The sequence below is a fragment of the Pleurodeles waltl genome, chromosome 2_2 (assembly GCF_031143425.1).
Source record: "Pleurodeles waltl isolate 20211129_DDA chromosome 2_2, aPleWal1.hap1.20221129, whole genome shotgun sequence".
Lineage (NCBI taxonomy): Eukaryota > Metazoa > Chordata > Amphibia > Caudata > Salamandridae > Pleurodeles > Pleurodeles waltl.
The window spans coordinates 944572182-944588829 of NC_090439.1; the positions used below are offsets into that span (position 1 = coordinate 944572182).

The following is a 16648-nucleotide window of genomic DNA, read 5'->3' on the forward strand; positions in this document are numbered from 1 at the left end:
CTACCAATCACCCCTTCTAATTATCCACTTTCTCACGGTTATTGCACTCTTTTACAAAATGTGAAAGATTATCTCACAATGCCAAAGAACATCATCAAAAATGTAATTAGCTAGATAGAAATTTAAGATTTAAGATGGGAACACATATTTGACATTTCTTTCCCACTGCAACCATTAAATTATGTTCAACAACACCTAGTGAGTCAAAACATGTGCCTCTGATTTCTGTGAAAACATACAAAGCTGTGACACAAAAGATGTCATTCAGGCAACATCTGCCTTTAGGTAACCTACCCATTTAAGGTGACACATGGGTTTGACTCTATAATACTAATCATAGGCTAAAAGGGGTGCAACTGAATTCCAGTTTCTAAGTGTGAGTTTGTATACAAAGAAAGTAGCAATAGAAGGATGATATATACTGGATGCAATATAGGAGAGGATTCCAAAGATTAGTAACAACATTTGCTTCACAAGATGATAATGACAGTGAGAGATGCTCAAAGTTTAAGAACGAGTATCTAGGATGAAAAAACATATCTGGCGTGGAGCTGTCACTCTAATCCTCAGTGGGATTTGGGATTAAGTAGGTGTTTTGGTCAAAAAAGGTTAAAAAAATTTCCAAATGAAGGTATTTGTGAGACACTGGGAATAGAGGTGCAACCATACTAAAACAGAATATTAGATCTAATCTTCGATTTTACCTCAAATAGCAGGCAAATTATGACAAAGCCTGTCACTCCTATATAATTTGTTTTGGTTTCTTTTCATGGCCATCTATAGCAACCAGTCAAATCATCGTGTTTTTTGCATACTCAATGATTTTTCAATTACATAGCCAGACTACAATATGAGTTGCATACTTGCTGGCAGCTGATCAGTGGACCAGTTGTTTTAGGAAGAGACATGTGATACTGAAAGCAGGGATCCTCTCAGGTGTTAGTATGACAACATGAAAAGCCTTTTATTAACCAGAGGCATGTAACATTTGTGAACTAAAATGTTAAAAAAACAATTGACATGCTGTGTAAAGTAGAACATTCAGCAGGATAAAGAAATAGCATTAAATAGAGTTGTCATAGGCTACTTTTATTATTTAGATACAACGAGCAACAGTTTATTCACACTCAAGCAATATATAAAAAAAAGAGCAAGAGAATAATTTATAATTATCCATTGTGGGCGTGAAATTGACATCTAATCTACATGGGACTTTAAAGAATCAGTACAGCAAGCAGTAAAATAAGTAAGGCCTGAGGCGAAACAATGAAAATCCACTTACTGTTATAAGTGATGTTGAATCCTCGCCCTGACATCGAGTGATCCGCTTGGAACTCCAGGCGAAGTATATGATTGTTGCTGGTCAGGTGAGACGGAACCTCTGCACCTGTGAACGTGCCTAATAATGGAGAGTTAAGGGAATCCCCATCTTTGATGGCGACAAAGTCAAATGGAGCTTCCAAGTCAAAGTCGTTGAAAGAGAGGTGGATTCGGCTGCCTGGGTCAGAAATTATGGTCCAAATGCAGTTCAGGTTGTTTCCATATCCCTCTGGATAGTCAGGTGAGAGGACCGTCCCCATGGGTGCGGTGAAATTTGACAAGCATGGAACTGTCATTAAAAAAAAAAAATCAGTATCAGCCGTACATAGTTACTGTATCAAAAGGGTTACTTTTAACAATGTTAAGCTGATCAAAAAGATCTGTATGAAAATTCGCCTTGTCACACAAATTGTGCATAACACAGTTAATCACTGGATTAAAGTCCAAAAGCTTTCTTTGGATCTGCAATAAGTACTACGTTTGATCATTTATTTCTAAATGTTTTATAATACTATTTGCTGTCTTCGATGGTTTAATTCCAAACGATTGCATTGTATCCACTTCACTCTTTTCTGTAGAAGACAATTGTGTACATTTACAGGACTCCTTGTTATACAAAGTGGCAGCATGTACTGATTTTTTTCTCTGTAATTAAACATACACATGGGCAGATATTCACAACATTTTCGATATAACACACAACTAGTTAAGCAGCCTAGAATATTTATCTTGAATTTTACAATTCTAAATGGCCTCATTCTACCAAAATTCCCAATTCACTTCCTAGACAATATGATTTTTTTATTTGTTGGATTGCTACTGTTTTCGAAGGGTATATTGTGGAAACTGGTTGCTGGTTTTCTCCCAAAAATAAATAAATTGTATGTCACTTTGAAAGAATATGTACTTTGTGTTTTAACAATTTCAATATGCCTTTGATGTTTGTGAAACAGATTAGTTTTACTTAAGTGACCTCCTGACTTGGTTTAATGGTTGCTAGTAAAACTCCCTGCATCATGAGACTATAAAAACTTCAACACACTAAGGACCTCAATATGAGTGCCCCAGAAAAAAATATCCTTGCCATTTCCATCCACCTGAATTACTTTTAGTGGTATTAATGCGGTTAGCAAAACAGGGGGCGCAAGCAAAACACCATCATTTATAATTCGCACGTGGCAAATGACTTCTGTTACAGGCTCATCAGGATTTCTCTGGCCACTATAATTAAGAATACTTTTTTATGTCAAACAATCAATCTTACACCATGGAAAGGAAGAGGCTGTTCCAGAGTAAAAATTGCCTGACAATTTTGCGAAACATGGAGATCCCATGGCCCATTCCCTGCCTAAAAATGGTTGAACACTCACTTCTGAGAAGTGTGGGTATATATTCATTTCCATAATAGGATGTGAAGGAGAATAACGTTCTCTTAGTGGAAACTATTTCCCATTGAAATTGCACTGACAGGATACATTTTATACCTCTGTGTGCTGTTGTTTTTAGGCATGAAGAAACGTATTTTTCAGGAGTACACCTTGAATCCTGCACACGTGCTCCTCGAACGCACTGTGAATTCCAAAAGCTTAAACAGAAAATCCGAAATCTACTCTACACATTGGAGGAAAGTAATTGTAGAAAATTGTGGACTGCCTCTGTGAAACAGGCATTGTATGTTAACTACTAATTAGAAAATTGCGGATGTTGGGAGATTCTCAAAAATCCACTTAACTACTTATGGAAAATGTGTGATATTCAAAGATTGTATTATTTCACTGAATCAATTACATTTGCAGATTGTCGGCAGTAAGATGTTTTGTGAAAACATGCATTGACATATTTATTTCTTCTCAACTAGGAAAATATTGTCCATATTGAAGAAAAACCTTCCTGTACAGACGCATAGAGCACACTGTTGCTTAATGATTTTTTCACCCTATTTACACAATAAGACTAAAAAATTTAATAGATTTCGATAAACAAGCAGGATGGTAAGAAACCTGAGCACAGCATTTCAATCCCTTCAAAGTTACTACATTGAGGGGGTCATTATGACCTCAGTAGTCGGCGTAAATATGGAGGAAAGTACTGCCAACAGGCTGGCAGTACTTTTCTCCATATTAAGACATTGGTGGTTTGGTTAAAGCCAAACCGCCAATGTACCACACTGACCGCCATGGCGGTAACGACCGTTGGGCTGGAGACTTCACTCTCCAGCCCAGCGGCCGTCACTTGGCTGCCTGCCGGATTAGGACCCTGTCTACCACTATGATTTTCGTGGCATCCCTACTGCCACGAAAACCATGGCGGTGGGCACTATCAGTGAAGGGAATTCCTTCCCTGTCACATTCCAGCCGCCTTCACCCCCTACACGCACACACGCATACACCCCCCCATTCCTACATTCATCCACGCATGCATACATCCATTCAAACACACACCCACACTAACATACATACACACACACACGGATTCACACAACTCAACATACACGCACTCACACATCCACATACACGCACACACATACACACACACACACCCAAACACAATACCCCTCTCCCTCCCCTGTTGGAGCACCGGACTTACTTGTCGTCAGGGTGTCCTCCGGCAGGAGAAGGGACGGGGTGCTGCTGCCTAAGCTGCCTTAGTGTGTGGCTGTCTAGAGGGAATGCACAATGTCCAGTTGTCAGCTGACCCAGATATGCAACATAGATAGGCTGCAGGCACAAAGAGCTCAGAGCAGAAACATGTCAACTCTCTCAAAGTGGCATTTTCAAAATTCTAACAACAAATCCATTAAACAGGAATTCTGATTACAATTCCATAGGTACTAAATATGATCTGCCTGTTCCTTCTCAATTAGGAATTACAGCTTAATAAGTGTAATAAGGAATCCCCAATTTTAACCTATGAGAGGAGTGGCCTCACAGTACTGAAAAACACATTTGGGAGTTTTTCACTACCAGAACATCTAAAACGTAAAAGTATATGCCCTGCCTATTAAATACATATCACCCTGCCCTATGGGCTACCTAAGACGCACCTTACCAATGTAATAAAAAGGGAGTTTAAAGGCTTGGCAAGAGGTTTTTAAAGGCCAGGTTTACATGGCTGTGTAACTGCACATACAGGCTCTGCAAAAGCATGTGTAAAACATGTTTAAGGGCTACTTGAGTGAGTGGCACAAACAGTGTGCAATCCCACTAGTAGCATCTAATTTACAGGCCCTAGGCACATGCAGTGCATTTTACTAAGGTCTTATAAATAAATTAGATATTGTGGCTGTACCAATCAAACCATGTTGTGAGGAGAGGGCACATGCACTTTAGCACTGGTCAGCAGGGGTAAAGTGCTTAGAGCCCTAAGGCCATCCGAAGGAAATCAGCAGAAATGTAAGGCAAACAGGCAAAATGTTTGAGTGAAGACCACCCAAAGGCTGTCAGACACAATTGCACACATAATTACAATTACAATTGGCACACCTGACCATTGCTGTGTGCACTCTGCAGAGAGACCAAGGACTGGATGTGCGTGCATTCTGAACCCCTTTATGACCCAATGATGGGAACTATGAGAAATGAGCACTGCGTTTCGCCTGAGTTCAATAGCTCCCAACTGTAGGCCACCTACAACCTGAACACAGACAGTTAAATAGGACCAACTATTTTCACACGACACAAACATGAGTAATATTTTGCAGGACAAACCTAAAGAAAGGGAGGAGTAATGGAGAGGATATTTACAGATAAGACACTGGCCCCTCAAGGACCACCCCCCGCGACACTTCTGTTTACAGAAACTGCTTCTGCCATGGATAGGATGAAGCACTGCTGCTCTGCGTAGCAGGCTTTTGTAGCCTTGGCATAATCTAGGGAAAGGGGCTCCTACATCATCTGAGTAAAAATAATGGAGTAGATACGAGTGTTGGGTGCCAGCCAAACTGTCCACAGAATTATCACCCTGTGAAGACTACGTTGACCCCTCAGTATGCAATCACACCAGTCCTACTGACAAACCTTGGTTGTGGTGCCAAAATTTGTTTTAACAATAAAAGAGATAACTTGCACATACACAAAATGTGTATAATTGTCAATAAATCAGACAACCGTAGCATAACTTGATCTGCATGTGTGTAATATATGATAAGTACATGTCACAAGTTGAAGGCAAGTAATGAGCAAACAGGCATTAGAACTTGACAAGGCAATGATTTGTTTACTTTTGCGGGAGTGTAGTCAATGCTATGAAAATTAGCCTCATAAAAAGCTAGCCCCACGAAGAAGGTTGTGACTCATGAGGAAATTATGTTCTCTTGATTGCATTTCAAGGATGGTTCCTCATCATGCCTAGTGTATTTAAGTAAAAACAAAAAGTTATGGATGGAGTACTCTCTACTTGGGCTGAATTTATATGCAAATCAGTCTCGACCCTGCTCCAATAAGAACAGTCCAGGCCAAACTGTCAGGCCAGATCCTCCCTGAACCAGAACACAAGCAACCCAAAACCGGTATTACCCTGATCATGGCTTAATACTTCTGTGACAATTCTAGCTATTCAAACTTTTTGAATTCTACAGAGCAGAATAAGTCAGATATGCATATTAAATCTGAAGAACAATATCTTCCAGATCTGCCAATAAATAATAATGGGATAGAAAATTCTGCTTTCTTAGCCTCCCTGATTTCAGTGGAGGAAGTTAAAAGGCTTCCCCAAATCAGGCTCCCCAGTGGATCCTTGCCCATCTAAAACTTTCCATCTTTTCATCTTGCTTCAGACATTGAAGCTGAGCATCTGTCTACTACATTTAATTTAGTGAAGGATTTGTTTTTTTTACCCAAAGTTATGGAAAGAGGCCAAAAGTAAGGTAACTGACAAACTTCGACCCCTTAGAAATAAAAAGCTATTGTCCTACATCCCTGTCACCTTTTATAGCTAAGGGTGTTTGAAAAATATCTTCATCAGCAGCTTATTACTCATCGAAACACAGGATTTGCTGGACCCCTCAAAGCCTGGCTTTCCAAGCAAGGACTACAAGGAACCTGCATTGGTTGTGGCAGTAGATGACATCAGATTGGTATTAGATGCCAGAGATGCTGCAGCCTTGATCATGCTGGATCTATCCGCAGGGTTTAATGCTGTCTCTCCATCACTGCTGACATCCTGCCTAACCCACTCCGGGATTATGGATAAGGCTTTGAGTCTTTTACGATCCATCCTGTCAGAAAGATCACTGTCAGTAATGAATGGACATTATGTAAAACCTTTCTCCTTGCTGTGTAGGGTACCACAGGGGTTTTCCATAAGGCCCACTTTGTTCACTCATTATGTATCCCCCTTGCCAAGTTAATTCAGGCTTTTGATCTCCGTGATCTATTGTATGCAGATGACACTCAAATTAAAGCTACCATCACAGAGAATATGTTTAAGTCCTTGTGCATAGTACACATGGCCCTTTACAATAAAACACTGAGGATCATCAGATCAAAGTTTCACTGATGTGTCCCCATCAGGACACTTCGTTCAGCCAGTTGTATGCTGGTGGTGGTTCCTAGTATTCATCTGGCTAGATGGGGTGGCAGATCTTTTGTTATTGCCAGAGCTAAATTGTGGAATTCTCAGCCATCTCATATGGCAGAAATTGAAAGCCATCTGACTTTAGGAAACAGCTTAAAACATGGCTTTTCACCCTGTAGATGTTTTGGGACACTTAGATAGTTATTTTTCCTTCCAGGAATCTCGGGTTTAGCAGGCTTCTTAGTGCCTTGAAACCCGGTGTGTATGTTGCACTTAGAGGTTGTTGTTCATTTAATTTGTTTCATTTCATCAGTCTAGTGTAGCTTGGTCCTAGGGGCACAGTGTACACGGAACCCACATCTGGGACTACCTGTTCCACTTGGAGCATCACACTCAAGCATACACAAAATTGATGGGATGTCAGAACTAACCTCAGCCACTGTAATTACGCAGGCTGTATCCCTTTCCATCATTATTTTCCACACCATGTCACCTCAGTTAGGACCCAGCCAAAGCAGTCTTGACCCTGCTCCAACAGGAACAGTCCAGCTGAAATAGTCAAGCCTGTGTGACAAGTATGCCCAGACGTGAGTAGCATGCACACTGTGCCACTGGAACCAAGCAATAGCAGACTGATAAGCCCTAACAAGGGTGAAACTAGACTTCAGTTGCTTACCTTGCGGTTGCGGTTCAGGCAGGACCTGGCCTGTCAATTCGAACTGAGCAAAAAAAATGAGCAAAACCATCCACCTTTAGAAGAATTTCAAGACTTGGCAGTGAACTTTTGCAGCCATTTCTCTAGCACCAGGAGACAATTTTCTGGGTATATCAAGTGCTTTATAAATAGACTGAATATTTTAGAATATATTACCCTCCACTTAAAAATTGTTTCTTTGTGAATCGCTTAAAGTGAGGAAAACAGATAATAAACTAATATCTGAGTTCTTCATATTTATATATCAGAAAGCAACACAAGGAACATGTTTGCCCGTAGTTAGAGCAGTACACTTGTACAAAATATATAATGCATTAGTTGAAAAATTCCGTGTTTAATACATCTTTTAATGAACTTCGAAACCTTATCCATGAAACACAAATATTCTTTTAAAACAAAATGTCTTTAAAAGTGTAATTTTATGCAAAGCTCATTATTGCTAATGCCCCTTTTAATTAGTGCTAATGGAAACACTGCAACGTTATTTCAAGAGGTCAACGGATTTTTAATAGACATGAGAATGTTATTTAATGTAATACACATAATAACAAATGCTTTATGCCAGTAAATTACTGTTCGCAATTAATCACTTAAGCAATTATATGCAAGGGCAACATAACATATGCTCCACTGAAAAGCAAGCATTTGGTACTTACAAATACAGATTGGGATGTTTGCAGACCACTGGTTGTTTTCTTGACAGGCGATAGATTTTTCGCCAATTAGTTCGAATCCAAATTGGCACTCAAATCTCAATGTGTCTCCGTTGGAAAATCCATCCCCTTCACGGATGCCATATAAAGGTGTCCCTGGATCGCCACAGCTTTCCTTTTCAATTTCTAATAAAAAAAGGAAGCAAATGTGAGAAATCATAAAATTCGGAATTACTTAAGGATACAGTTACTATTCGCTTAGGCAGAGCGGAAGGAGAAAAGCCATGCTGCTGCAACTTAAGAGACTGCATTTTTTAATTATTTCATAAGCAGAAGAGTAACATTGTTTTAAAGTATAGGCAAATACTGTAATATATCTGATGACCAATCAGCATGTGTTAGCAAATACTTTAAATTTATCTTCTGCACCCCAACACAATTTTACACTCCCGTGGAAATACCACCGGGGAAACGTGAATATTTCAGATAGAAACAAAAAAGAAAATGACTTTTTAGAAGTAAATTTTAATCGCGTGAAACAGGATTAGTAATCAAGTTAATGTGCATTTGCTATATAAATAGTCAGCCGGTCTGCATTATTCACGTGTTTATTTGTAAATTAAGGATATCTGTTGATCTTTCTGTGAATTTTTTTATGAAGGAGAATTGTATACACTTTTATTCAATTCTTATAGAATGCGTGCCAGATGATTGTGACTATTATTTAGGGACATTCCTGTACTTGTGTCACTGACACCGATCATTCCTAATATCCCAACACCCTAAAACCTTAATGCAAGGTGAATTTACAAGTACGCAAGGCCTCATGTCATAAAATTCCTTTTAAAAGTCTATTGTGGTGCCTTCCTTTTAATGAAAGGTTGATTTATAAAGATATCATTAACGGATACTGTGAGCGTGCAGAAGTGACGCAGAAGGAAAGTTTAACGAAATAATACAGTTTCTCTGGGCTTCAACATTAACCAAACCTAATTATTTACAAACAGCCGTGGCTCAGGATACCGCGAGGGGTCCTTTGTTCTTATTTGGTGGAATAAATAGGATCGGTGCTTACTCAACACAAGTTTCTGTAGATGCGGAAAAAAACAGATACATTGGAAATCTGTACAGAGAATGGTGCAGACAAAGCTGCTAATTAAAAATGTGTCAATTTATTAAATAGATCTTCCCAGGGACTCATTTTTGCATGGGTACATTTTCTAATTTTCTCCTTCCAATGTTTAAAGTCACACTAACAGTACATAGAGTGTGTGCTTTTAAATCATGTTTTACTACTGGCATCCCAGTATGCAACAGAAAGTCGAAAAACTCTGCTAACCTCATTTTTAACCTCTTCGAGCGCCAGTGGTGGCCTTTAAAAGTGGTGAGGCATAATCCTTGAATTAAATTCCAGTGAGCAAACCTGAGTTCCCCGAGGGTTTGTGGAGCTCACTCACACTTAGTTGCACTCAGTCTTATTCTCTCACTCAGTGACACTCATTTACTCTCATTGACGCTTGCACTTACTCTATTCAGTCCGACTGTCTTATGCATTGTCATTCTGACCCACTCAGGAGCACTCATTTTTACACAGCTCACTCATTCTGCTTCACTCAATATCATATAGTCTTATTCTGTCTCACTCATTGTCACTAAAGGCCCGATTCAGAGAGGGAAACTTAAACCTGAAGTCTAAGGGCCCGATTTAAAAAGGTAAACTTAGACTTCGGTTTACATTTGTGAACTGGGCCCTTCGACTTCAGGTTTAAAGTTAGACTTCAGGTCTAAATGTATACTTTAGGTCTAAGTTTACCTTTGTGAATTGGGCCATCAGTCTGTTGATATGTTTGGTCTCATTGATTTACCCAGTACCATGCACTGATTCATCAATCTCATTCTGACTCATTCCCAGCCACTCAATCTCACTCCCACTCAGTCAGTGTCACTCTCAGTCACTCATGCTCTGACTCAGTCTGTCTCACTCCAATTAACTCACTGTTAAACAGACTAACACTCAGTTACACTTATTTTCGTTCTCCCTCACTCATATTCATTAATTCTCACCGGAACACATAATAACTATCATTTGTCCTCACTCACTTGATTCAATCCTTCACTGAGTCTCTCCCTCTTTCACTCACATAAACATAGACACACAGACATGCGCACACATACACATGTTGTCTCACAGACCACATTCGAACCCATATGCGCACAACATTTAAAAACTTTCTTCATTACCTTGCACCAGCACTTTGTAGCCTCAAAATAAGTTTCAGGGCCAGGACTTCAAACATTCTTAAGATTGCTATACAGTTGTGGCACGCTGTCCTTACATTTCTGAAGCTAACTCAATACATCTATAGGAATTTGAGGGTTATAGAATTTGTCAGTTAGGAGTTTTAAGAGTACCAGTGAATTTTATATTAGAGCAGGTGAAGTGTCTAAATGTTAGATTATGGCTTTTGAAATTATCATCATGCAATGGTCAGCATGTGCACATCCTTTGTGCATCAAGCGTGTAAATTTGTTTCCAAAAATATTTTGGTTTCCTAGAGCTCATTTTCTATTCTGTGGTGTGCCATCAGCTGTAAGTGGGCACAAATACAGTCACTGTAATTTATTGAACTGCACCAATGGATAATGGGAATATGTTGTCAATTATCCATCTCCAAGAAGAATAACTTGTGCATCAGCCACAGAATCAAGGCCAGTTTAGCATTGGAGGGCCCCATCCTGCAATTTTTGTTGGTGCCCCCCAATGACCTGCTTAACCATGGAACCGCTCACTACCATCTTCCAAGGTCTCCATCATCGTCCAATAGTCCCTCTCTCACATGCATTTAATTTAATTTATAGCTCTACTCAAACCAATGTAGGGTGGTAGAGCACTTTAAATTGCACACACAATATACAGAGATAATCAATCATACAAGTGTTTAAACTAATGTATAGGAAATGTTACGTAAGACAATTAGGACAACTAAGTGTTGGTGCCATATGTCATTATACTGGTAGACAATATATTTTGTGAGTGCTTGGTCTGCTGAAGTAGATTTAAAACATAAGGCGGAGGTCGGGATTGCTTTACTAATAAGACTGGATTTCTATCCAAACAAACCCTTTTGACCAACCTTAGAATAACAAACGACTTGGGAAAAAACATAATAGTTTAAGCCTACACTTTGCAGTTTTCATGCAGCGCTTTGATGACAGTTCATAGCTCGCTGCGCTATATTCGAAGGTTTGGAAAGTATGAACTGCAAGAAACAACATTATATCTGTGGCAAAAATAGTAACCCAATAAGCAAATATAATTCTGTGACCTGCATACTACACGCGCTTAGTAGCAGGAACATTAAGGCTCTGTACTACCAAGTGGGAAGTTTAAACTGCTATTAGACAAACCTCATCTCTCTAGCCGGGACATTAATCGCCAGAGTTTTACTGACATGTTCATTATAGCCTGAAAATTGCTGAGCACACAAAGAACTCTGAAGCAGATGCTTTTAACCCCTTAAGATATTCCGGAATGCAGCGCCCTCAAAGCTGACCCTACATATAATAAACTTGGTCAGGGAGAGTTGGCAAGAAGAAAATGTGAACTGAATGGCACACTGGCGCTGTTTTTGAGCACTTGGGTTAATTCGTCTGTATGTGATTTATAGCCGTACGTTCTGGGCACAGAAAAAAACAGCACTATTGATAAAAAGAGAAATGCATAAAGTTCGCACACCTGGGCATATATCCTCCAAATCAAGCCTTCCTTTTACAAAACAGCAGTCAAGTACCAGCGGCACTATTGGAGCCAACTCAAACTAGAAACCTGTCTGACTTTAGCTCAAAACAGATACTTTTAAGCATATAATGTACCTGAAACTGACGTGAAGCAGCAGACATGACATTGCACCAAGCCCCCACATTCTGTTCAGTCTCCCTTTATGTCTCCTCGTATTAAGTGTTTCCAGTAGGGCTTTCATTTCGGATTCATAAACAGCTCTGACTGAACACTTCCGAGCATGTGTGTCATCATTTTAGTTATCACAGAGCACTTCAGATTTGTCCTTTCACAAAATGACAACCGCTATCCTGCAAATACAGCCTCTAGGAGCTTTCGCCATTATTTGCAAAGTAATCAGGAATCGGTCGAGAGCAAAGGTGAAAACTGGGCCCTGTAACATTAACCATCATTCCTTTTGAACCCAGGGCTTGCGTTTTATGATGAGGGAGGGCTTCAGCGCTCCCACAATGAGCATTCACGAGTAAAGGGAAGCGGTATATCACTCGAAAGCATAGTTCCAGCAGAGCCCAGCCAAAAACTTTTGTTTCAGCTTGGTTACTTTTAGGCGTACCGGCGGCCGATGGCAAGGTTATTACCATGGAGGCCCCATTATGATGCCAAATGCAAACAAAGCCTGCCCTTTGCTTTAGTGCCACCGCCCACACATTGTTCCTTCCTATCTACAGTTGCTGCTTAAGTTGGGCAGCGCAGAGCGCTCGAGTCCACCCAATAAGGACCGCTTCTACCGCTTGCTCACAGGAATACTCTGGGATAGTGGTTCTAAACCTTTTGACTTCTGTGGACCCCCATGCTAGGATTACTGGAATCCGGGAACCACCACTGAATCATTATTGGAGTCTGGGGACCCCCTCCTAAGTCATTAATGAAAGCTGGGGACCTAATCTGTTAGTTTTCTTTAATTTTCTAAGCAGTCGCGGACCCCCTCAGGAGGCTTCGCGGACCCCCAGAAGTCCCTGGACCACAGGTTGGGAACCACTGCTCTGGGAGATTTCGAGTTTGCTCACCATTAAGTAAGTACCTTTGAGAAAAATATATTTTTTTAAATTACCAGTTATATGCCTGAAGTCTGCCACCGAGGCGCATGTCCGCTAGTGCACCTAATCTACAGAGCAAGCCTGGACTGTCCTTGAGGCAGGACATGTGAACAGGTGGTCTGTGGGGCCTGTGAGCTGGAGGACACAACAGGAAAATTATTCTAAGTGTTTTCCCTCCTGCACAATGCCATGATTGTCATGCGTGAGGGGACGAGCAATGATAACCAGCAAAGGAGAGAAGCATGACCAATCACTGTGTGGTCTCAAAATATAGCCCCAGAGTGACTGGTCACATCCTTTAGTATTCCTGCTCCCGCAGGACCTTATGAGTATGAGCTTGTGCTGACAGGCCAGCAGAAAGCAACTTGACCAGAACCAATCCAAATGTTTCTCTCATCCTGTTTATATTAGTGAACGGCATGAGAGCAACACAAGAATTTGTTGGGTAGGTGAATCCAGTGCTCCAAAGGAGACCGCAGGGCTGTGCTGCTTTTCCTCCAGCTCCTTCATACAGTACAGGCTCAACAGGCTTGAAGTGCATATGTCGAGCTGGACGCACCACAGGACCTGTCCAACCCGACATTTGCACTTTACTGATCATGCCACTAGCCACTGATCATCCTTGCTGACTGCCAGTCAAGAAGACTGGTCCCGCCCCACTAGCCCCATCAATATAATACTATGGGCAGGGAAAAGCATTAAAAAACACGTAGCTTTCAATAATATTTGTGGCAGCCCACATGCAGTGGGCAATTCTCTTGCACCCTAGAGGAATAGCCACCCCCAGCAAGTACCTTGTAACAAAGACTGATGATTGGTGTGAGTTCAGACCTCTTACTTATTCTGAGGATTTCAATTGTCCTTATTCGTCGACACCTGTCATTTATTCTGATAATTCCATCACAACATCTTTGCTAAAATCTACATCTTAAACACATTTAATTTTAAGGGCTGCTGTGCGATTTCTTGTGGGCAAATTCATCCGGCGAGGTATGGGAATATATGTCTTTGTGCTTGGAGGGGGGAGGTATTATTGATTAAAGGCCATGTTACGAATGACTCCCCCATTACTTCTCTGCCCTGAGTATATGACTAGATGCATAGAAAGATAATGTAAAATATTAAATCTATTATTAATTTATAGATGGCTAAAGTGTATTTACAACAGAGCTTTTTCATCTCAGTGTTCTAGGTGACAGCACAGACAACTCAAGCTTCACTCTCATTGCCTATCTGTTGTCAGTCACACTCACACAGTGAAAACATCCAAGTTATTTATGATTATGCATTTAAAATTCTATATTGCTATTAATTTCTACTACTAGTAGTCCTACTACTAACACAATTGATACCACCAAAGCACAACGCTTTCATGAGTTCTAGTTCAGAGCAACAGAGCCTGCGTGCAGAATCCAAATAAATATCATTAGGCTTTGCCAAATATTTACATACATATTGACTGTATTAACCATTATGATCATGATACTACAGACTCTGTAAAAAAAAGAAATAGAAACAAAAACGGACTCTTCTTTCCACTGCAGGGCCTATCCCAGGGTTGATTGTGCTTTGCGTGTTTGCATGAGGGAGCAGGGCATACATGGCCACCGTGTTTAAGGATATTGAGAAAGTTAAGGAAATAAGCAGTCCTAGTGACAGAGGGCCTCGTCCAGAAAACCTCAAGATAAAACGTATGGCATGTATGTTTTTTTTTTTTTTTTTAAATATTTTTTATTGGTTTTACATTTCAAAATATAATACAAATTGTTCAATTTGCAACCACAGGATAAACCAATACAATAACTAATATCTAGGTCATTTAACAATCACAAACCCCCCCAATGTGCACATCACGGAACACTTCTAGTTTTACAGTATCATTTCTGACTGCACCCTCCATGGGTTTATCCTTTATTATTTATTTAATATAGGCATTCGCTCGTGACCAGTGTGGGCCTTGTTTTGCGTGCGTGAGTTCCCTGGCTTCCTAATGAGGGCACCATCCGGATTAGTATATGCAGATAGCAACCCTGGTTTCCTGCTCCTCATGGGTCGCTGGTGCTGTGGTGACGAAGATTTGATGGATTATTATTACTAGAGAGAGGGAAAGAGATAATGTGCATGCGCTCTGGTGCCTGGGTGCCCTATGGGCTTTGTTTCCGTAACAGGGGATGCAGGGGGATTTATGTCGTGGTTATTGCGAGTATATGTACCCCAGTTCAAGGAGGCATCTCATCGTTTTTGGCCTCCAATTTTGTTACCAGATTCTCCCAAGTGGAGCATCCTGTGTGTTGTCGCCCTTCACGCACCATCCTTTTTAGTACCTGGTATTCAGTGCGAGCCCAGCGTATTATTAGAAAGTACCAGGATTTCAAATCGGGAGCCTTGGGGGCTTTCCAGTGTATTGTTATTAATCTTTTGTACATTAAAAAGGCCAAGTCTATAAATTTGTGCAGGTGTCTTTGTTTTTTTAGTCTCTTTCTCAATCCCAGCAGGCAGGACCCAGGGTCTGCTATCAGTGCAAGTCCCGTTAGCTCAGATACTTCCCTTACCACCTCCGCCCAGGCCGTTTGTATATTAGGGCAATCCCATACCATATGGTAGAAGGGTGCTGACGGTGTTTTGCATCTTGGGCATACTGGTACTGAATCGGGGAACATGCGCTTTATTCTGGCTGGGGAAAGATATGTTTGATGCGTGTAGTTGAATTGGGTATATCTAAATCTGGGATTCCTTGACACGCCTCGGATGTGGGACAGGGCCTTTGGCCAGTCTGCCTGTGGGATCGGGGTGGGGAGTACTGCATTCCATCTACCCCATGCTTTCCCTGCCTGTGGATCAGGAGTCTTGTTGAGGATTCTGTATAGATTGGATATTATTTTTGTTTGATCGCTGTGTTGTAGAAGCTGGTGGAGCACTGGGGAAATCTCTGGTTCCGAAGTGCCCACCCCCCATATTTTTCTAATTTCGTGACATACGGCGTGGTATGTCAGGAACTGACCCGGATTTATCTCCGTAACGGCCTGGAGAGCCTCGAACGTCATTAATTTGCCGTCTTCAAAGCAGTCTCCTATTGTCTGTATTCCTGCTTCACTCCACAGCTTTGCAGCTTGCATTCCAGCTGCAGTCCCCGCCAAAAGATAATTTAGCGGTATGTGTGGGGAGTAAGGAAGCTTATCCGCTCCTTTTTGCACATATTTAGCCCAACACGCATGCGCGACTGCAAGCAAAGGGTTGACCAGTGCCGCTTTGGGGGGCTTAGACGTCAGCCAATTTATGAGGGGGGTCCCGTTCCGCCGAGGCTCTAGGCTCCTGGGTTCTGCTTGCTCTGGTCTGTGGATCCAGTATTGGACCCACTGAAGTTGTGCGGCTGCATAGTATCTTTCAAAATTCGGAGTTCCCAGGCCACCATTATCCAGCGGGCATTGCAATGTGGTTAGCGCCACTCGTGCTCTGCCACCACCCCAAATGAGCTGCAGTAGTGCTGTATTTAAATTGCCGAAGAAACTTTTGGGAATAGTTATCGGCAGGGCCGCAAAATAATATAGGAGCCTAGGTAGAATCAACATATTGGCAATCGCCACCTTGCCGGGTGGCGAGAGCGGGAGCT

At 41.2% G+C, this 16648-nt stretch overlaps 1 protein-coding gene across 1 annotated transcript in view; it reads right to left on the bottom strand.

Moving 5' to 3' along the window:
* The window catches only part of CSMD3 (CUB and Sushi multiple domains 3), a 2682374-nt gene that overhangs the window by 1352049 nt on the left and 1313677 nt on the right, over nt 1-16648 (bottom strand). The window contains exons 13-14 of the mRNA XM_069220640.1: nt 8206-8388; nt 1283-1609 (exon numbers count right to left, since the gene is read on the bottom strand). Coding sequence (XP_069076741.1) covers nt 1283-1609; nt 8206-8388 — 510 coding nt within the window. The remainder of the gene's footprint in view (nt 1-1282; nt 1610-8205; nt 8389-16648) is intronic.